Here is a 23322-nt window from a genome sequence, read left to right as displayed (position 1 = left end):
GTTTCCCAGAGTTTGTCATAACAATCTTTTATTAGGAAAATGGAATTGCCTCTGACATTTTCAGGCAATACACAGCTGTGCTGCAATGAAAAATGATAGAAAAGTAGAAAAAGCATACATTTTTTCACCAGTTCACCTGAATTGGTAAGGAATTGCTGAGGAGAGAAAAGGCAGTGGCCCTGCTGCTGCTGAAAGGTTTGTGCAGTCAAATCCCAGTAACTATGCAGAGTCCAAGAAAGAAAATAAAAATGGGGGTTTTTTGCAAGCTTTAACATCTCCCACATTGAATCTCAATGTGAGGTCAGTTCTGGAGGCTTTTGAGAAGCTGTAATAAAATTTCCCTGAACACACCACAGTGGCCACAAGGGCTGGCTATCACCAATGTCCTGTGGAAAACTCTGATCGTGAGGGAGCTGAACTGCTGTGGTGTTATTATTCCTGAAAGAATAAAAACAGCATTTGTGGAAATTTTATTGGAGCTATCAACAATTCAGTGTGGGAGCAGTATCATTTAGTAGGGAAAGCTGAGGACACAGCAGCCCAAGTGTGCCAAGGTGGGATGTTCAGCACAGAACGCTGCAGACAGGAGTTGGTTTCCTTTGCAGTAAGAGGGACATGAATGGAGAAAGAGGTGAAAAACAAAAAAGGATTTGGAATTTTTATGGAAGCCAGAATTGTTATGTGTTGTGGAAGCTTTATGAATGAATGTGTAATGGACTCTAAAACAAAAATATGAGATAGTAAACAATTATAGGAAGCTATTTTAGGAATCAAGATCTCTTCTTTTTCAGTCCTAAAAGAATGAGCACAGTTTTTTTAATTACAAGCAAAGTTCATTTGTCAAACTCAACTCCTCTGAGTACATTTGAAATGCTTGCTAGTTCTTAAATTACTTGAAAATTACATCTTGGTTTTGGCAGTGGTTGAGCTCAAGGAAAAAAAAAAGTTGGTAAAACAGAAACCAAGCATGCCATAAACTAATGAGGGCTGTAACTTTAGAGGTCTTCTGAAACTAGATACAGCAAATTAAAGATTTATATGAGTCCTATGGGCCCAATGAACTTTTTTTTTTTTAACTTCCTCATTATAAAATACCCCTTTGCCATTTTATTTTTTCTTATAAGCCTATAACACAGTGTTATTCTGAATTTATATAATTTCAACATGTTTAATATTAAATTGTGTCTTTTTAGCCCTTCATTAAAAACATCACTCTTGATTTTTTATGACTATCCAACCTGCCTTACTCTGTTTCATTTTTGTTTTTAGATGCATCATCCTATTCAGATGAAACCTGCAGATAGTGAAAAGTCAAATGGTAGGTGTTCAATTTATTTTTACTTAATTGTGTCTTTCTCTAAACTAAAGCAAGCACAACATTGTGACAGTTTTTGCTTTACTCCTTTGTGGTGAAAATAATAGGCAGTTTCCCTACACCTGACATGCTGGGAAGGTGTTGAGCTGCTCTGAACTCCCTTTTATCTTCTGCTTTAAAGAAGGAAGGAAATGTCCTCAAAAAAGGGTCTTCCTTGTACCTGCTGTATGTCATGACCTACCTCACTGCCTACATCCTTCCCTTGGGTTCTCCTAACAGTGAGGTATTGTGGGAGCACCTGAGATTGATAAGATGGAGATAAAATATTGATGCTGAAAATATAAAATAAAAGAAACAAAAAGGCATACCTGTGTTAACAAATTATGTAAGTATATGATCAGCCTTAAACATTTGCTGAAAGTACCTTTTTACAGAATGATGCCATCTGAATATGAGCCAAATTTAGGTTTAATCATATGCTTCATTATGAGCTGGGAAGCCCACTTTGGAGCTCTCTGTATACTTATTCCTCAAAACGATTGAAAAATGAATGCTATAAAGACAGTAATATCCATTTGGAATACTAGGGTACTGCCTAAGTGGATGTATATGACATGCAAAATAGATGGCAAGGTAAATCTATTAAACATGCCAGGTTTATATATTCAGGGAAATAAGATAATCGAATGGTAGTGCAACTTGGCAGCGTGTGATTCTTTAAAAATATATACGTGTATATTTTGCCCCTTGATTTGTTCCTGTAATTTTCTAAAATATATGTTAAAGATATCATCTGCCTTCTTAGATTGCAAGAGCTTCATTTTCCCTTAAGGCCCACATAATCAGAGCTGGTTCCTCCAACAGGCATCTTTGCACCTCATTAATTAGTAATCAGGGCAGAAGCCGTGCACTTAGAGATCTACATACCTGCAAATGTAAATTATGATTGGGCTCTAAATCTCTCCGCAAGGCTTTTTTAAGGCTTCTTTTTTTGCTAATTGTAGTGCATCCCTTTTTCAGGCTTCTCCAAGGATTATGAAGTTTGGAAGGAAATTAAAACTTCACATTATGCTAGGTTTCCCATTATGACAACTTTCCAAACAAAAGTGCCCATGAGCACAGGAAATATGAGCCGTCACCCATTTGTATGGGAGGGGGTGTTCTCTCTCTCAGGTTGGAATTATAGAATCACTGAATATTCTGAGTTGGAAAGGAAACATATCCATCCATGAGGATTGTCAAAGTCCAATTCCTGGCCCTCCACAGGACAATCCCAAAAATCCCACCATGTGCTCAAAATGCTCCTTGACCTCTGTCAGTCTGGTGCTGTGACCTCTGCTCTGGGGAGCCTGTTCCAGTGCCCAGCCACCATCTGGGTGAAAAACATTTCCCAAAGATTTTTAACAGTGATTTCTTGCTGTCTTTGAATGCTCAGAATAGAGGCCAAGGCACCTGGATGGGCAGAAGGACTGAGGTTTTCAGGCCCCACTGTAGTCAAGGAGAATGTTGCTGTTGGAATCCAGACTCCAGTCCCTCGTATTTACTGCTAGCAGTGGGCACAATTATCCCTTAGGCACAGGAACGCAGGCCTGAACTAAGTATGGCCTCCATGGGTTCTTCTTTCAAAGACAAATTTCACCTCAATTTCCTTGGCAAATTAGAAAAATAAGAGGCAATGGGCCAAAATTGACTCCCAGCGAGTTACTTGTTCGTTGCCTGAAGTGTTTCTTTCTAAAGGAGATTGAACATATTGGAAAAACACTGTGGGGAATTGTGCAAATTCTGTCCTTCTCTGCAAGTAGTGCCTGCTTGGAAAGCAGGGTAGGTTGGCTCCTGGCTGCTGCTGTTAGTCTAGGGTTATCTGCATGAAACTCCTGTTTGCACTGTGGGAATACTCTCTTATTTTCTGGCATCTATTCCAAGCACAAAAAGTACTAGGGATTGGGTTTTTCACCTTTTTTTTTCCCTTGCCTTTCTTTGTATTTTTGAGGAAAAAACAAATTGTCAGTTCAGGGGTTCCAACTGTCAGATTAAACACCTTTCTAAATTTAGATTCCTGAAGGGTGTGGGAACTTTTGATAGGCATGTTCAAGGGGTGGTGAACTATTTTTTTTTTTTAATCACCTGGAGAAACAGAAGTCAAACTAATACCACGATGATGGTAATAATGGTACAGCTCCTCAGAAAGGCAGGGTGTAGGCATGGGGTCCATGAGTGGGTGACAGTTTGCCAGCAGCTTGGAGATCAAGAAAGAGAAAAAACAACCACGTGGGGGATGTGGAGGTTTGTTTGGCACATGTTTCCCATATGCTCCAGGCTGTCCATCTGAGGAGGTATATTATCCATGCCAACAGCAAACTGTAAACTGTACTTCTTCAACCAGATTGGTAAGTTCAAAGGGGAAAAGAAAAAAGATGTGCCAAGGCATCTTGGTTTTCATGATCCGTGCTGATTGAGCTTTTGAGGAATACTCAAGTCTCTGATTTCTGAGTCATGGGAGGATCCAAGTGGATTTTATGGGTAAAGTGGTATTTCTCAGTTTGCAAAGAGGTTTAAGAAATTTTCTTGGTCAAAATTTTTTTATGGAAAGACATGTAGGACAAGTTGAACACACTACAATTCTTCTGAGCTTGTAGATGTTTGTGAAGGATTGATAGACCTGTTCAAGTTCCATAGGGAGGAAGGACAGGTCCTCTCATTCAATTTACAGAGGTTTTCAAAGAACAGTATTTGCTGTGTGATTAAAGGCCCCCTCCCCATACTGAGTCCCTTGTATAAAAGCTTTGAATGAGCATCCAAGCCAGAGCCTCCCAGGATGAAATGTTCCTCCTTTTCCATCACTGTTCCTGCCCTTAGATTTCTGGGTCAACTGAGGAATCTGTCCCTTGACACCAGAGGCCAAGCTCACCTCATGGAAGCTGGGAGATGGGTATGGAAGGGACACCTCCAGCACACCTGGACCAGGCTGTCCAGAGCCCCATCCAACGTGGCCATGAACACTTCCAGGGCTGGGGCATCCACAGCTCCTCTGAGCAACCCATTCCAGTGGCTCATTCCCTGCCTACAATGTGTCTTAGTCATTTCTCTGCTCATGCAGATGAAGCAAATCTTGATCTCTTCCACCAAGCTTTTAGTACCTAGAGTTGATGGGGCAAGACTTGCCCTCAGATTTAATTAATTTGTGTACCCAGAGGGATTCTGAAAAGCTTCTTACTGTTGGAAAACATAACATCTCTTGAAGATTTGCAGATGATGAAGCTTGTAGTGTGTCCTGGTCGGATCACCTTTGTGCAGGTTGTTTTAATCTGTCTAGAAAATTTTGGTTAAGGATTTTCTGCCAAAGAAGCATCTTTTCAACTTTGAAGGCTCCACCATTACTAGATTCATCACTCACAGTATTTATCCTTTTAAGGACATTTTCCCTTTTTCAAACAAAGGGGGTTCCTCCAGTCTAATGCTGAAAAATTTACAAACACCTGCTTGACTCTAAGTTGTCTGTGGCCATTAACATCCTACAATTTGCAAATGCCTAAATGTCTTGGATCTGGATTTGAGCACAGTCAATACTTTCAGGCACATATCCCACAGACAGTGTGCTCTTAAATGGATCAAAGCATCACTGCTTCAGGGAAAATGACAAAATTCTCCATTTAAAAAAATAAAGTAGGGAGGAGGGTAGCTGAGTAATCTTAAAATTTATTTTTATTGATTTCATTAGTGGAAAATATAAAAAATAATTTTGAAATTCTAAGTGGCACAACTTTGCCGAATTGGAGGTAGTAATTAGATGCCATATGTTAGCACTAACACATAGAAAAGTTGATAATTAATGCAGGCAGCTCCGGATTCAGGTGTGACTTTGACAGATTGTATGCAAGGGGTTTTCACAGGCTTACAGCTAGGGATAAAATGTCTAATTTCACCTTTTCCCTTCTATATGGGAGTAAAAAACCAAAACCAAACCACAAAAACCCCAAAACCTCCACACCATGTATACATAATTAGCTATTTATCTAGTTGCTCAAAAGAGAAGGCATCTTCTGGGGAGAAAATTCACTCTTTATCTGACTGGACTCCACAGAAATGTACAATAAAGGGTTATCATTTTGATCTGTCAGAATTTTGGGGGTTTAGAGGAGTGAAAATAAAAGTTGTGTTGAATCTTCAGGGAGATTTCCCACAATTATTACAGGGTTTAATTCTTTTGTAGCATTCAGAAAATAATCTCTACTCCTTTATCCTCCTGGGTTAGCACAAGCAATCTAATACAGCCTGCAAGAAATGCTCATTACTGAAGCAAATTGAGTAAAGCTAAAAAATGAGGCCCTTCAGGATGTTATTCTGCAAGCTGGATGTAGTGCTGTCAGAAGACAGGAGGCTCAGTTTGAAAAGATCCCCTCCCAGCAGAGACAGATTTCATCTCAGATAACCTTTGATGGCTAAGGCAGAGTTGTGGGTTCAAACACAATGCCCAGACACGTGTGCTAGTGATGGCAGTGCTAGCCTTGATGGGGTTAAAAGAGCAACTCTGCTCATTTGAAAACAGGTGTCTGTTCCTCTTCATGCAGTGCTCCTGCATTCTGGCAAACCCCAGCCCAAATCCAGCAGGCTTAGCACTGGATGTGTCACTTGAACTGCCCTGGCAGCACAGCCAGCCTGCATTTGTAATGTGTTGGGATGGATTAAAGGTGAGCCCCATAATGTGTTAATCAAGAAACTGTGTGGTTTCACACGTTTCTTCCTATAAATAGAACTTCAGGCCTTGTTTACAGTGACCTTCTGGCTGCTTCTGTCCATCAAGGAGAGGCATTCAGCCACCCCATCCTATTTGCTGCTTCCAAACAGTTGCATCTCCTTCATTCTCCCAGAGTGGTGTAAAATAGTCAGAAAGTTCAACTAGGCCCATAAGCAAGGTTCAGAAATAATGATGTCAAACGTAGGCTAAAAAAGTTTTGATTGTTCTGGATTTTGAATTGTTGAAACCTACCCCAGGGGTGGGAGAGAGAGTTATCAAGCAGCAGTGAAATGCTTTTGAGATATGTGTACATGTGCTGGCCCTTGCACACTGTTATCCTTCCCCAGCCTTTTGCTTTGCCTGCTCTCATTGCCCAAAGCACTGGCAGCTCCCAAGCTTTGTCCAGCCCCTCAGAGCTCATTCATTCCTGATGTCCCTGCAGCTGGAGCTCAGGACATCTACATGTTGTCATGATGCCCAAGATCTGGGAGTTGGCTGGAAGGTAACAGCATCTGTCAGTCTACTGTCAGTGTGGAAAAACAATCTGTAATCTACTCTCAGTAGCAGGGGAGAGACTCCCATGACAAAGGGAGAAACACCTTGTCATGCACCTTGCCACCTTGCTGGGAGAGGTGAGACCTGTCACTCTTTGAAGGAGCTGATCTCTTGGCATTGCCAACAACCAGTTGAGCTGAGACCAAACCTGTAGGTCACTGAAGTTAGGCTAGGTGGGTTTAGGCTGCCATCCTTTCCCTAAGCAGGAGCACCTGTCCCAGCCTCAGTGCTCTGCTGGGTGAGGTGTTTAATGCTCATTTTACAGTCTGTGGGAGAAATCCAAAACACACAGGAAAATCCGCAGGCTGGGCAGATTCAGAGGGAAGTTTCCTCACCTCTAAAAGCATTTGACCCACACTGCTTGCACTCTGTTGTCTGATTCTCACACCTTGCCTGTGTGGCTGGTAAGAATTCATTTTAGAAAGAAAGAAGTGGCTGACCAAAAATGCAGAAATAACTCCTGAAAATCAGTCTTATTGAGGTGGAAAAGTATTCTTTTCTCTGTGTAGGAAAAACTCTTTCAGCCTAATAATATCAGATGTTCTATCAGATGGAGTGAAAACATGTCATTTTGATCTTGACAATTGTCACTTTAAATGTTTTTTATGCTGGGCCTCTAGCCAGAAAAAGAATAGCAATTTTCTTAAGCTTCAACACTGATCAGCACTGACTAATGGCACTGAATGCAGAGCACGTCATCATATCAATATGTTTTCTGTACTCTGAGCATTCTTCATGAAATCTGCATTTTTAAGATGTACAGTACACAGGAGCTGGATGTTTAATTTACTATAAAATCACCCTCAAGCTGCAAACCTGCAAATCATGTTAGTTAAATGGCATATTTATAGGTTTACTACCAAAACCGAAGGAGGCCGATGGGGAGTTGTCGCCTGCTACTCTTTGGAAAATTAAAACAAAGCCTTCTGTTCACAACTCATTTCTTTGCAGTCTCCACATGAATCTCTTTGGTTTGAGGCTTTGTCCTGGCACCAAAGCAGGACCCAAGGGAACTCCTTTGGGATGCTGTGGCAGGCATTTGTCCAACTTTGCCAGCAGCTATTTTTAAAAGAGAGTTGGAGCCTAGTCGCCCTTAAGGTAGACCTGCACACTATTTCAAGCCCAAGATCAAATTTAAACTGGTTGCTACTAGCTGACACAGAGACACAAAATAAGAGGTTCATAACACTGGGCAGAAGGGAATGCTTGGAAATGTGTTTGGCACCAAGTCTTCACCCAGCCTGACCTCAGTCTGTGGTGTGGAGAATCCAGGCCTGGCAGCCCAGCTGGGCCCCTTGTCTCAAAATCTTTCCTGCACTATGGCCATAATCTGTGGCTGTTGTTGAGGGGACAGGCTGCCAGGGAACTTCCTCAAAGAAATTGCTCAGGGCAATATAGGAATTGTCTGCAGCCAGGTTATAGGCATCTTTCCACCAGCAGAAGTGTCTGCCCGCACTCCTCTTGTAGCTGTGAGCAAGGCAATTCAGCTTTCCCACCCTTAAAATAATATTTAGCAGCATCAAGGTCAGCTATATATTATGAATCAGATGTAAAGCTTCATAATAAGACATAGACATATATATATGTGTCTGTGTGTGTGTGTGTATAAATATTCCAACTTGCAGGTCTTATTTGCAATCACGCATATTCAGCTCCTGATCTGTATATAACTGGCTCATGCCATGCATTCATCATTTCTTAACCCTTTCTGGAGGGTTCACCTGAGTGTGGAACCTCAATATAAAGTGTGAATGAAAATGTTCAGTCTTGAGGAATCTCTCCTGAAGAAAACATCTTCCCCTGGGTGTTAAATTCACACCAATTTTCTTGCAAGCTTGTGGAGTGAGAAGCTAGGATTGCAGGGGCTGGTCTCTGTTTTGGGCTCTGAAAAATGCATGGGTTTGGTGCTTGCTTATATAAAAGCTACAAATACTTTTTAAAGTCAGCGATTTAAGGAGAAAATTACTTCAAACACTTCTCGTGATCAATAAACATGAACCTCTTCCTGTTATTCCTGAAATTATTAAATGCACTGAAAATGTTGAAGTATAACAGAAATAAAATCCTAGAAAAAATGGACGCAGTTCCTTCTTCCTCAGCTGCAATTTTTTCCATATGACAAACTCATACTAATACAGGAGACAGAGTTAGAGAGCAAGGGAGGATTCTTTTTTTTTTTTTTTTATTGTAAGCCCAGAAATGAAAATACTTCATTACAAAAATAATTTACACAATAATAGAAATAAGTAAGTGCACTGCAGACTCTCTGGAGTAAAGCTTTCCTTCCCTCTTTGCTTCCCCACAAACCCTGACAGTCTGCTCATTAACAGGGAATTGGATTTACATGCCATTTCCAGAGAAGAAGAAAGCACTGGTGTATGTACTGTATAATAAGCACTTAGATTTTTGGTTTAATATAGATGAGTGGATGCCTTAACATTTTTAAATTTTTCCAGAGTGAATTAAGTTTTGATGACCTCTTTCATTTTTGACAAGAGTCCCCAGCTTTAGACCTGTACATTTGGGTTTGATTAATAGGGCTGTGTGCATCCTGCTGCAGCAGTCCAGCTTGTGCTGGTGCTGGTGACAGTGCAAGCAGAAAATATTCTACCAATAATTCAGGTAAAGCACGTTTTTCATGGTGGTTTTTTGCAAACTCAGCATCATTACGCATCAGAGGGTGTTCAGGTGATGTCCTGAATTATGTCTTGTGTCCTCCTGAAGGGCAGAGGGCTGTGGCACTGAAAAAGAAAAAAATGCAGAAAAATTTAATGCATTCTTTTTCCAGAGCAGTCATTGCACATCTGCCTTTCCAGTGCCGTGCATTAAGTTGGCTGAAATTGAAAGCTCAGATAGGAGCTGCTCTCAAAACATTTCTCAGGAATATTGTTCGTTAGCTTGTATCATTACATGCACAATCCCTTCTTCACCCTCACCCCATCATGATTTCTTTCACACATGAGGGGGATGAGGGAATTTATCTGAATTAGAATCTATGCAAGGGTATCTTTAAAAGTGTCTCTAACAGAGGATACTTTCCTTTTAGAAGCCGTGAAGGGGAGGTGTATGCAGAGTGACTAAGACAGCCAATTAATATGTTATATAAACAGTAGGCACCACTAAAAAGAAGGAGAGAGAGAGAGAAAAATGAGATATTTGGGGTGGGGAAGGAAGGGGGAAGGGAGGTTGTAAGTATAAAGTGTTTGCCTTAGGACTTGTCTTCAGTTACAGAGCCAGACTCACATGACTGAAGCTTGGTTTGATGTGGTAATGAAGCATTGATCACAGCAAAAAGATGAAATGGCCTTTGCTCATTCATTATTTTTATCTTCTAGCTGTGGAAGACAGAAAATTGTTCATAGGAATGGTTTCGAAGAAGTGTAATGAGAATGATATCAGGGTGATGTTTTCTCCGTTCGGCCAGATAGAAGAATGCCGAATCCTTCGGGGACCAGATGGGCTGAGCCGAGGTGAGTGTGCAGCCTGTAAAGTCTCTTTCCTTAAGTGCTAATTGGGAGCTTTATGTCACAGCCAAGGTAGGCAGAGCTGCTGTCTGCAGCGAGAGGTTACTCTGTAATACGTCCCACGTGATGAAGGTATCCACATGAACTTTTCACAGTGACTGAAATTATCACCTTTTATTTCCAGTGTCAGAAAGGTCTCGGTGCCAACATATTAACTTGTGTTATCACCCTGTTTGTCAGCTGGAAAGGTTCCTTTGCACCCTGAGAAAACACCCTCAGTTTTCTGCTCTCACAAAATCAAAGTTGCTCCCCTGACCCCATTTCTGCTTTGTAGCACAAGGCCAAAAAAAAACACCTAAAAGGACAGGACTGTAAATGACTGCTTGAGGGCATGAAGGGTGATGGGAACTGGCCCTCATTGTAGCACTCTCTCCTCCATTCCTGTGTTTTCTGTAACTCTATGCAAAACATAGGTCTGCTGTAAGTGAGAAACAAAGAGCTTACCCTGGACCTGAGAGCTTTGCCTGGACAAAAGTTTGTAAAGAGAGTTTTTAAATCTTGCGCCTCTACCACAACCCAAAAACCAGGGCAGAGGTGTTAAGCATCACCATCAAGAGTGGTCAAGTGGCCAACCTGAACTTGGAAATGAAATGCTGCACAGATTTCAATAACCAGTGATCCCTTTTGAGTGCAAAAGTACCTTTTAGGGAAAGGCCTTCTGAAAACCTATTGAAAAGAAAGATAAATGTATATTGATGATACAGACTGCATCTTAACTCCATGGTATGTGGACTTGAATTTATTCTCAGAGCATGAACCTTCTCAGAACATCAGTGCCAGGGGTTGCTGAGTACAACAGGAAATAAGGATAGTCCCATCCCTCAGTGCAGGACTATGCTGTTGTAACTTGCCACAGCTGTTTAATGGCACAGGGAGTAAAGTAATTCTAATTGTGAAGCTGGGAAAAACATCACATCTATAGGGAAAACAAATCCATAGAAAGTACACAGTTTATGCATTTAATTACATTTTCAAAAGGCACAGAAAAAGGTAATTGATACGCATATCTATTACCACTTTGCATATAGATATGAGTATAGATTTAGATTTTTTTTTTTTACTTTTGGATCTACTTGTTTTTAGTAGGCAATAGAATCAACACAATTTTGTGCAACAATTTATGCATGGGGGTTTCCAGTTTCTATAAAACTCCTATAAGTTTCAGGAAAGGATGTGCAGGTATTCCTATGTATCATGGCATTGCTTGGAAGCAAGTACTGTACTACTTCTGAACTTGTTGAAAAACCACTCTTACAATAAATAGGGAGCCCCAAGAAAATTATGCACTTACATTTATACTTTGTGGTCCCCAAATTTTTGGGGCTGGGATACAGCAGTCCCTTCAGGCAAGTAGAGCCTCACAATCATGGGTTTTGCCTTGGGGAAGATTAGGGCACAGGTCTAAAATTGGTTAAATCAATAGCTCAATAAGGAATGTTTACTGATGGAATAGAGTGTTGCCATTATCTTCCTAGACCCAACACTGAGGCAAAATAAGTATTTCTGATTTTCACTGATTTCATTGTGTGAGCAGCACAAGGAAGGGATGATGGAAGACACAAGTGGGAAAGGAGCTAATTAACTGCTGAAATAACAGGATCTGTGCATCAGATGTTTTGAGCCCCAAAAAAAGATTTAATTGACTTGTCAGCATCACCCAACAAAGAAATGGATCTTTCCTGGGATCCATAAAAATCCCACTGCATACTTGCTTTAATTCAACAGACTCAGTATAGTAGGAGCATAGAAAAGCTAATTATGAAATCCAGCAGAGTAAGTGAGGTTGGTGGGGTGGTTTTGTTCTGCTGTGAACAGCAATCTCACAACAATCAGGAGCTGAAATTCCTAAGCCACGTCTCCAATGTATCAGGCAGGGCAGTGCTGTGTGCTGGCCAGCACAGCTGTACAGTTAAAGTGCTGTTCTCTCCTGCTGGAGGCTGAAGATCTCAGTCCAGGTAGGTCACACGCCAGCGAGCACAGCAGAGCTGCATCCTCTGCGCCGCTCGGGTTCATTTCGGTCACAATCACGACTGATATTCTATCATGCCCTCATGCCTCATGCCTTGTTAAACTCCAATTGCTTTCTACACACCCATGTTCACACTTCAAAATGGGTTCAGCTGCACCAACCAGGTTTTTCAGGCAGATTTTTATCAGCTTCACAAACCACCACTCCATGAGAGAAGGCAAAGTGTTGTGAAAATAGTTGGTATTGCAGTTGAAATGAAAAGTGCTGAGGGACATCTGCAGAGGAGGGAGCTTGACTGAAAAAGCACAAGGTGAAAAACTGCTTCAGGAGGGAGAATTTTCACTGTTGAATCTTTGTAAAGATCTCCAATCATTAATGAGTTTTAATGCATGTTACCATTTCCAAGATGTTAATTCCCTTTTCCACAAACATTATTTATTTACTCATCACCCATCCAGATGTGCTCCCCTCCTAGACACAGAGGGGTGAATGAAAAATAGTCACTGTCTGAGGAAAACCCTGACCTGCCATGCCAGAGCCTTCAGGAGCTCAGTTCAGTGCTCACAGCAGCGAGATGGAAATATGGTCCAGTAAACTCTGTTTGGTATCTCTTTTTAATTGCCTGGCAGGTACATCTCATGGTATCTCAGATGAAAAAAGCTTGAACAGTATCTTCCTTGGTATTTATGCCAGTTTTCAAGCTTTCTTAAAGGGTTCAGGCAAATAATCTGCATTACCAGCAGATAGTTGCAAGAAATAGCTCCAGGTTACATGACTCAGTAAAACAGTCTTGGTTTGGACTGGGTTTGGGGTTTTTTTCCTTAGTAAAGACTAAAAAGATTTTGGTTGACTTTTATTTTAGCCCATCTACACTACATCAGCAACTTTACCACTGGGAGGGTAACAGTCTGCTTTTCACTCACAGGCAGGATTTGGGGTTGCATTGTACCACATGGGCTCCAGTAGCAAGGAGAAATCCCATCCTGTGGCATCAAGGGAAAATGTAACACTTTGTGATGAGTGTGATATAAGTGCTGAGATAAAGGGAGAAGGGGAGAGAGATGGAGCTCATTGTTTCTATTGTAGTTCCTAACCAAGAGTTGACAGAACTTTAATATTAAAGTCGCACCCATTGCTGTCACTACTCATAATGGACTGTCACTTTTACCACTCCAAATTCCTGTTGTCAGCTCTTTGAAACTCAGCTCTAAAATGAGACTAAAGTAATGACACAGAGCTCCAGTGGAGCAGCAGTGTATTTTAAAGAAACTGAGGTTTTCTTTTTGGCTGAGTCATGTTTTCCCCCACTGTTACTCACTCCTGCATCTAAGAAATAAATAACCATTGTTTATATCTGTAACTTGCTATTATTTCAATCAGCTACAAGAATAGTCAGCAACCATAAGGCATTGCCTTTCAAAGGCTCTGGGATAGTCCCTGTGAAATTAGCTGGCTGGCAGCGAGTAATTCCTAGCTGTGAAAGGTATTAAAAAATAAAAATACCCTGTTGGCTGTAGAGATAAAGAACCCAGGGACCCAACAGCCACGGAGGCTGGCTGCCTCTTGAGCAGGGTTCATGGGACTATCTAAAGAAGCTTGCCACTTCCTGTACAATATTCATTATTCAGAGAGAAGGATTCAGCCTGCAGGGTTGTTTAATCCAGCACTTTTTCTGAAGAGCTAAATATGCTTCACAAAAATTCATGATTGTGATATCATGTGCTAAGCTTCATTATCATGAAAAAGTAGAAGTGAACTGCCTCAGATGATTAAGATTTTAAATCACTCATTGTAAACGGCTTAAGGAAACTTTCAGACCTACTGACTCCCAGCACTGTGTAATGTCTACATGACCACGGATGCCAGCACAGACAGCCAGACAATGAGAGCTGGAGTGTGCAAAAATAGCCAGAAATCCCCAAGTTTGATTTGTAGCTGTGTAGCTGTGCCACTGATGTGCTGTATTGACCATAGGTGAGTTGGTCACTCATCATCTCTGTTATCCTGTTATTTAAAATAAGGGTAGTGATGCTCCTCTGCCTTTGTAAAATGCTTTTTTTAGATCAGTGGATCAATATCTCTGTATCACTCTCAGAATTATTACCATCTGTAATGATGATAAAAAAAATCCTCTTATCCTTATCACAGGAGCACCACATAGCAAATTATTCTGCTGTATTGCTAAGTGCAGATTTATATATCAGATACCAGAAAGAAGTCAACTGGGTTAATAGCATGCGCTGAAAAAACCTGCTAATAACATGTAGAGAGAGTTGGATATACCATGAAAATTGTGAGAAAGCTCAAAATGCATTTTTCTACATCTTCTAGGCTCCTAATTGTATGATTTTTTAACAAAACATCGCCAGGCACATGGGACAAGCAAACATTTCTGCAGACATTGATTACAAGGATTGTTTTTTTCATTCTTTCTTTGCTTTAGGAGCAGGTTAGAAATTGAATAGCAAGATACACCATGGTGAGGCAATTTAATTTCTTGAAAATCCATTCAGAACTTTCAGATTCAAGGGTTTTCTGGATGAATTAGTAAAAGAAAATTAGTATTTGCATCACAATTAATTGCAGGGAGGGATAGGTGAGGGACTTTTATGCTGGGGTTTTCTTTCCTCTGGATATTTACTGCTCCTTTCTGAGCTGAAGTAACATGAAATGCCAGCTGTGGGAACACCCTAGATTAAGGGTTACTTTCTGAATTGTGTATCAGTAAGTGATGGGAAGCAAGGACATGGAAGTGGTGTGTTTTCAATAGCTCTTCAGAAGCACCTCTGTGCCTTATGCCTTTTGCTGCAATGTGGTAACATTTTCATTTTTTCCAATCATATGGCACATTTAATTTTGTTTTCCCTTGCTGAAACTCTTTTGCAGCTGGGAGGGAAGCAACACATCCAAGTGACCAATGTCTCTGCTGGCCTTTGGCCAGTGGCTACATCTCAGATTTCCATTACTGCAGTTTTGCAGCAATCCCTCCCAAGAGGCAATCCTGAAATGAAATAATTTGCAAGAGGCTTTATTCCAACAAGAAGATCATCGAGGCAGAGTTAGAGAACATGGTCTTTGGTACCCATTTAATTCTGGCTTTGTGTAAATTCCACTTACTGAAGTCTGTGCTTTGCAGGGTCGGTAATTGAATGTCCAACTAGAAATGCTTTGAGGGAACCATGAACTTCAGGAAATTTAAAATCTACAACCTGTCATCCAGTCAATAATCAAATCAGTAGAGCTGAAGAGCTGAGACACAGTTACAGGATGTGCCTCTTGTTACCTTTATGTGCCTGATATGCATAAACTGAAGAGCTTCACTGTGGCTTTTTCAAGTTATTTTCTTTAGACTGAATTGTTGCACTTGGTCTCAGACCTGTCATTGTGTGTCTTAGGTAGTACTTAACCACCAGATATCACTACAGTAAACAATTTGATGTACAATTTAGTTTGTAGATTAAATGTTTTTTAGCCACCAAGACAGATTTTTGTGTGATGTCTTCATTAGAAGGCTGTTTTCCAGGATGCTCTTTCCTTCAGATTGGGCTGTATTAGCACAGGAAAGGAAAAGGAAAAGTCTACTTTGCAATCTCAGCTAGAAACATTTTAACCCAACTAGATCTTATTTTTATCACACTTCAATTTCCATAGCTTTTTATTCAAGCCTTATCTTTTCTTTAAATAGAAGCTTTCATCTCAGAGGATCCCAACTACTCCTTGCAGGAGTATTTGGCAGCTTTTCACTTTTGTTTCTTTACAGAAATTGAAGAAAAACTTGTTTACAGTGTACTGGAAAGCTGTGGTGCAACCATTACAGCACCAGCTGCACAGCCAGCACTCGCAACACTGCACTTCCTTGGGTGGCTTTGGAAATCTCTTGGGTCTCCTTCTGTGTCAAAACCCTGGTTTTAGACTTCCAAACAATGTCTCTGCATTTTGCATCTCCCTTTGGCTTCACTTTAAAACCTCTTGTAGACCATGGTGGTTTCACAAGGGAGGTTTCTTGTGTAGGTGTGAACCTTACCTGAAGCTTCCATAGATAAAAATGTTCTCCTTCACTTCTCAGTCAGGAGTTGATGTTGTGTTAGGCTGTGGAAAAACTCCTGACTGAATGTTTCTCAACACTTATAGAAAAACCTGGGAGGAGAAGAATCACATGAAGCAGGAGCTGAAATGGGGCAGAGCTGAGCTTTTTTAAATATTTCAAATATTCAGTCACTCCAGCAGCAAGCCCTAGGTTTGGGATGACCAGGATCAAGGAGGAGGCCTATCACATTTGACTGCTTTTTCAGAATTCTCATTCAGTTTGTGGTGGGAGAGGGGTAAGGAGTAAGTTTAGATGTTCTCCCTGTGAGTTTAGATGTTCTCTCAGCCAACATGACAGATGTGATAAAATTTCTCCCATGCCAGGGCTGGGTGCCTTACTCCAATTCTGCCTGCAGAAGGAAATTACTTCCAGCAACCTTTCCCCAGTCACTCATTTATCTGCTCTAGGGGGTGAGAAGGCAGCCTTGAAGAAGCAGCTAAAATTCTTAGATCTTCTCTCTCCCTCCCCTTTTCCTTCTGTCAGTGATTCCTGACATTTTGAAACCAGAGCTGATAAATAAGTGTGAGGTGTCTTGTAGGCTGGCTGTTTTTACAAAACTATCTATTTTTTGGTGTAGCTAGGTAGCTGGCTGTACAAACTGAAGTTATTTCAAGCCATTAGCTATAGAAACATCCCCCTCTCCATATTTTCCCTCCCAGAGATTCCACAGCTCCAGTAAGAAGGGAATGATTGAATATCAGGACTCGGTGGGGTAGAACAGAAATAGTTTGCTCGTAGCTGTGGGTTGGGAAGACCTCGCTCCATGGCATGCCAATCAATGCCATGTTTCATAGGGTGAGGTAAGAGGCCATGGAAATCTTTCTTGTTTCCTTGCACCACAAGGCATGAAATCTGATTAGTCCTGTCCTCTTCTAATTGTGATTTACGGTCCTGAAGCTGGCAGTGTGTTCCCAAAAGACCACCTGCACCCGTGTGACACAGTGAGTGAGAGAGTGCTGGAAAGGCTTTTCCCAACCCTTCAGAAACATAAAGAAATGAAATCCAGTGTCCTTGAATTACTTCTGATTAAATTCTAGGTGCCCAACTAAACCATCTTCCTCCAGTGCATATGTGCCCCACAGAGGATAATCAAGGTCCTGCCATTGACCATGGCAGCAAAGACAAGCATTTCAGAACAGCTTTTTCTGAACACCTAAAATATAAATGCAAAGTGATTGAGTTAAATAGACCAAATCCTATGACATAGGCTAAGCTCCCATCCAGTGTGGCAGTCTGGTCATGAAGGAAAGGAGTCCATAGTTCACACATAATAAAATAGATATGATTTCATATTCCACGCACAATAAAATATATATGCACACACAATAAATATACAAATGTTGTGTGGATGAGTGTCCAGGCTTGGTAGCTGAAAAATAACCCTTGAATGTGAATACATGTAGCAATGTCTGGATGGTTAAATTAACAAATGTTTAACTGGGGCACTTGATGGCAACCTCTTAAAGTTCGAGTTTTCAAATAATTCAGAAATAACATTGTGTACTGAATTTTTGCCATGTTATTGAGGTAAATTGGAAATTTAGTGTGGAAATGACCACTGTCTATTGGTGGGAAATGGCCTGCTGAATGGAGATAACAAGGGGACTTAACCTTGTAGCCTCTGGCTGGCAAACCCTAATTAAAATGCTGCTCCATCCTCTCTGTGGAATGCTGCTTCCAAATGCTCATATTCAAGCTGCATAACCTCATTCATCAGGCATTCCCCTTGCCCAAAGAACAAGTTTCTTTCAAATTGGTACAGAGATCTGCTACAAAGGTCTTTTTGCTCTGTGACAAAGGCAACGAGACCCATGCAAATGGTTTTGGGCTGAGGAGTGAGGAGGAAGGCTTTGCAGTGGTGTTGGGCACTGAAAGTACCCAACAGCTGAGCCCTGTGGTTAAAGAGAGAGAAAGCTCAGGGGAGGGAAGGGGCAGTCTGCTTTATCTTGAGAGGAATGCAGCTTTATTTCTCTGCTGATTCACATTTCTTTTGAGACCTGCTAATTGCAACATCTCTCAGTAAGTTACTTACAGCAGAACTGCTGGGGAGAAATTGTGATAAATGCATAAACTGTGTCTTACTGATTTTTGTTGACATTTTATATGCTTCTCATGCATTTGAAACCTCCATTCAGTAATTGTCACTATAGTACATACTCCTGGATAGCGAGAACCAAAGTGACTGAAGCAGTTTCTTGACCATTATCAACAATATTATTCAAGGCTCTGCATGGGGTTCCTTGCCTGCCCTCCAGTATATCTCTATTTGTGCTCATCCCCCACCGAATTTGCAAGACAAGAAATGAATAATGGTAATAACAGAAATGGTATTAAGAGAGATTACTTTGAGACTGATGGTAAATTTGGGCCTCTTTAATTTTAGTGCACAGCAGCAATATGGAATCTAGGAGAAGTACTGTATATTATTTACCCTTCTGCTGCACATTTTGTCTAGATTACTTAGAGAAAGCTGGTTTGTTACATCATATTCTTTGACAGAAATATGTTACTGAACAAGACTAGTATAGAATTATATAGTGTGGCTAAAGAGTGGTGAGACATCATCAGCTGTTTTGTTACCTAAGAAATACAGAAGGTCACAATGCTGTGGTGAAGTTTGGATAAAAGAATTTTGATTTCTGATTTTATGGTGCTCATAGTCAGAGCAACATAAGCCAGTTTAGGTTCTTTTGAATCAAGGGCCTTTACATTAAAGAGAAAACAAATACCGCATGATGCAAAAATGCATTGACTTTATTTTCATGACTAGATGTAGTGCTTTTGGGTAATGATCAGGCATTGCTTTCTCTTACTGTTGTTTGATTAAAATGTGAATACAGTCTTGACTTGATAATCTTACCAGGTACACACAGAGCTAAAAAGAAAAGGTATTCTATGCCTCAAATTGATTTGCATAACCTAAACAATCTGTTGCTTGCTGGATTGCAAAATGGTTTATTTTGCCCATTGGCCACAGGGGCAACAATATTGTATTTTTGATGCCAGAATGTAGTTTTCATGCATTAGCTCTAAAATGACAATATGCTTTAGCCTCTCAGTGCTTAGATCTGCTTCATTTGGAAATCTTTTAAGTAGTAATAATAATAATGTTTTGAGGAAATTGAGTGGAACACTAAATTATTCTCTGAAACCTAAGTTCAAACTGTGCAAGGCTAAGGGAGCTGAAAATCAATGCACTTTTAAAGTCATTAGAGATCACAAGTGAAATAAGTCTGTGTTGCTTTAGCTAAGCTTTTAGTGTGCCATGGTATTATTACAAAATCAGCCTGAATCTGCATTAATTTCACAGTCTTTTTCTTTAAGATGCCCAAGGGTGCATGAAGAATAAAATGTAAATCTCAGGAGGCAATGTTTTTATTAGCCAAAAGGGCAGTGAGTCATGCACTGAAAACGTTGACCTGCACTATGCCCAGTGTAGGTATGGCTGACAATAGTAAAAGGGTGGAAAAATAGCCCAGGCATTAGCCTACTGGCTTTTCATTATGATTTTAAAGGCTGAAGACGGAAAAAAAAAGTGATTTTTTCAGTTATTCATGCACATAGCTTCAGAATTGTTCAAGCTGGCAGTAGCTTTCATGGATCAAAGAATTATACTTGTACCTAGAACTCAGAGAAACAAATACCACAAGGATTTTTATTTTTAAAATGTTATTTTCTTAAATGTTGAGATTCCACCTACATTACTGAATTTTGTCTGAGTGTTTGCACAAATAGTCACAGGATACACAGTGGTGTTTTTCTCATTCTTATTTGTATGATACTTCTGGGTGCATCACAGTAATTTGTGATGTTATAGACCCCTTTATTAAATTCTCAGTTCAGCTGTCAGTGATGCCGACATTTATTCACTATCCACAGTTTACCTACACAAAAGCCAGAGCAAGCAATTGTTAATGCATGGTCTGAATAGATTTAACTATGCAATCCAAAGGCTACATAAAAGCCTTATTTATTTCAAACCCTGTGGCTAAAGAACAAAAACAGTAACAAAACAGAACAAACAAACAAATTAAAAAAAAAAAGACAAAACAAAGCAAACAAAAAATTAAATAAAAACCCTTCTTGTCACCCATCTCCACCTAATTTTTTTTCTTTCATCTATGGTCAGATTAGCAAGTCAGCACTGTCAATAAATAAACTAGAGAAGTTGTTTATTTTTATGTACTACTGAGAACAGTGTCGTCTTGTGGCCGTTCTCGTAGACTGTGTTGGTTTAACAAGCGTCCAACCCTTTTGTCTTGTTGTTTTTTGTCTTTCCTGCTCCCTGTCCCCTTGTTCCCACAGGCTGTGCGTTTGTCACATTTTCTACAAGGGCAATGGCACAGAATGCAATCAAAGCCATGCACCAGTCTCAGACCATGGAGGTACAGTACTGTATCATTTGCCCTTTCTTTGTTTTCTTTGTGCAAATGATTGCGAATGGTAAAGCCATGCTCTCCTGGATCAGATCAGACACATGACAATCACAGATTTAAATTTTTTACCAGCTCACTCTACCTGTCTTTGTGAAGCTTTATTTTTCTCAGTCACGTAAAAGAGCACAATAAGGCTGCTGTGTGGTATCCAAACACGGCTCTCAATCCTATTTTCAGTGGCATTCAGCAGAAAATAAAAAAGCTGTGAATACCACTCCTCAGTTATACTCACAGTATCTCTGATGAGTAAATTACCTCTATTTTTAACACACGTTCCCCCCAAGAAAAATCTTAGCTTCTTTTAAATAGATTTCTAAGTGTTGTGGTTTGCACTGCTCTGAGAAAAAGCTCAAGAGATTTAACATGGCCACACTGAGTTACTAGTGCATGTGTTTTTCTGCAAATAGAATCTCTTTTTAAGTTAATATTATTTCGCCTCCTTCATGTAGCCAATAAAAATGCTAATGATGACAGAGCATATCGGAGTGTGGCACTTCCTGCAGAGCACCATCGTGGCTGGGCCCTCACAAGCAACACTCTTCATTCCCTCCAAACTGCCTCTATGGCCTCGTATTTTATCATGATGAGCAGCTCAAAACTTTAAACCAGTTCACTCAATGTGACTTCAGCTGCTGGCTAACGATCTGGTCACTGGAGTGGTTATTGAATGCCACAGCTTGTCTGGCAATCTCAAAACTTTTTTCAGTCTGTGATTTTTGTCATGGTCTTTCAGAATTTTGCACAAAAAACCGCACAAGTATGAAATCTTTACTTACTCTGGATCTTCTAGCTTATCATTGGAGAGTGCATGTTATACTGTATTATGTATACTGTATCTTCGTGTAGTGATGATTTTTCTCAGAGGTGGCATTGATGTTATGTGCACTTGTTTCTTTTTTTTTTATTTTATTTCTTTTTCCACCAGGACCTTTCAATTTTTTTATTTATTTTTTTTTTCTCTCAGTGATTTTCCTTTGCAATGCTCTAGTCTCCCAAAGCATGCTGGGTGCTAAACAATCATTATTGCGTCATGTCGTTGAGCTGCTTTGTGTAACGAGCCAAGGGGGGACACCAGGGGTGGGAGGGTGGACAGAGGACAAGGAGGAGGAGAAGATAAAACCCAAGCCAGTGCATGAAAATGTCACTAACTGTTTCCTGTATAGTACAAGTAATGATATCAGCATTGCAAAGCTGTTGTCTTTCCAAACATCACGTTTGAATTTGGTTGAGCTTCTTTTATAATCAATGTGTTTTCTTTTCAGTGCAATGCATTTTTAGACCCTGGGTATACAGTTTTAGTTGAGAATCTGCCAATGAGATGAGAACAAATGAAATTATCTTTACTAGAAAGCTGCTGTTACACAGTCTATGCAGTCTGATAGTATATTGTGAAAAAACTGCCACTTTGAGTCTCTGCAATAATACCTGTAGTAATTTGTCTGCCGTGCACTGCTCCATTAATTCAGATCTATATGTTTGCTGGGTTTGATTCCAAGTAAAAAGGAAATGTTTATTGGTGATATTGTGTTTTACCTATATTTTCCATGTGTTTTAATGCATTTTTCCATCTAGCAAAATTAATTTTACACAGCTCTACTTTTGAAGATGATAAAATAAAGACATAACACCTCCCAGACAAATTCTCCCACTCCTCTATTGTATGCAGCACTCCAAAAGAGGCTGCATTTTGGCAGGATGCTCTTAATGAGATTAGTTCTGTAGAATAGTTACTATTGGATCAAAATCCCTCTCAACACCTTCAGAGACATCATCAATGAGATCCCCAAATTGGCGAGGCAATTGCAGATAGTTTGCCCTTTGAACATCTGGGTCTTTGCATCAGTTGAGCTTAGGCTGAGTCCCTTCTTGGAAAGAAGCTGTGCTTCCTCCCTCTCCATGGAGGAGGGACTCAACCTGACAACAGAAAAATGTGAAGGCAGCGCCAGCTGTTGGGAAGAAAATGGCATGAATGGCATGGAAATGTGAAGCCATTGAATGAGGAAGGGAGATGCACCTTGTGTTTGTGCTGGAAGCTTCCCCTCAAGCTAGGAAATAGAAGTGCATAAAACAAGAATCACCCTGTAGGCAAGAAAAAAGAAAAATTCTCACTTTTGCCAACACTCTTCTAGTGCAAAGTTAAATTGGGTTGACTAGTGTTACATGTCAAACCTCAGCCTGAAACAGTCATCTTGGACACTTTGGTTTCATGTTATTTTGCAAATAAAAGTGAGCTTAGGGGAAGATATGTAGTACACAATTGCATTTCAACCCAATTACTACAGATTTTTCCCCTTTTTTTATTATTTTCAGTTCTTTAGCATGCATCATTGACCAAAATGAATTTTCAAAGAGGGCTAAGAAAGAACAATGGGGTTGTTAAGTCCAGATAAACACGTCTCATAGAATAATGCATTCTCTTACTGCTCTTTCCACCTGACTTACTGACCTGGTTAAATCAACTGATTTTTTAAATATAATTGCTGCTTTAAAGTGCTCTTCTATTTCTTTTCTGTGGAATTTTTTTGTTTGTTTGTTTGTTTAAGTCATTCAAATGCAGCACCAGTAGAAGACACTAATTTGTTATCATGGAGTAAATTTGATACAACAATAACAATCCTTTTCTCATATAGAGCCACTTGCTAGATATAATCTCAATCTTCAGAACGTTTGCTTTCTTGAAAATGATGAAGTGATGAAATAT

The 23322-nt window shown here is 40.2% G+C and overlaps 1 protein-coding gene across 13 annotated transcripts in view; it reads left to right on the top strand.

Moving 5' to 3' along the window:
* The window catches only part of CELF2 (CUGBP Elav-like family member 2), a 550308-nt gene that overhangs the window by 470347 nt on the left and 56639 nt on the right, over nt 1–23322 (top strand). For all 13 annotated transcript variants that reach the window (XM_064703051.1, XM_064703049.1, XM_064703046.1 and 10 more), the window contains 3 exons: nt 1270–1318; nt 9941–10075; nt 20491–20570. In XM_064703051.1, the coding sequence (XP_064559121.1) occupies nt 1270–1318; nt 9941–10075; nt 20491–20570 (264 nt within the window). The remainder of the gene's footprint in view (nt 1–1269; nt 1319–9940; nt 10076–20490; nt 20571–23322) is intronic.

This window comes from Zonotrichia leucophrys, chromosome 1A (genome assembly GCF_028769735.1).
Source record: "Zonotrichia leucophrys gambelii isolate GWCS_2022_RI chromosome 1A, RI_Zleu_2.0, whole genome shotgun sequence".
NCBI lineage: Eukaryota > Metazoa > Chordata > Aves > Passeriformes > Passerellidae > Zonotrichia > Zonotrichia leucophrys.
The sequence above is the reverse complement of the archived record's forward strand: the minus strand, read 5'-3'. Positions and strand labels throughout refer to the sequence as shown.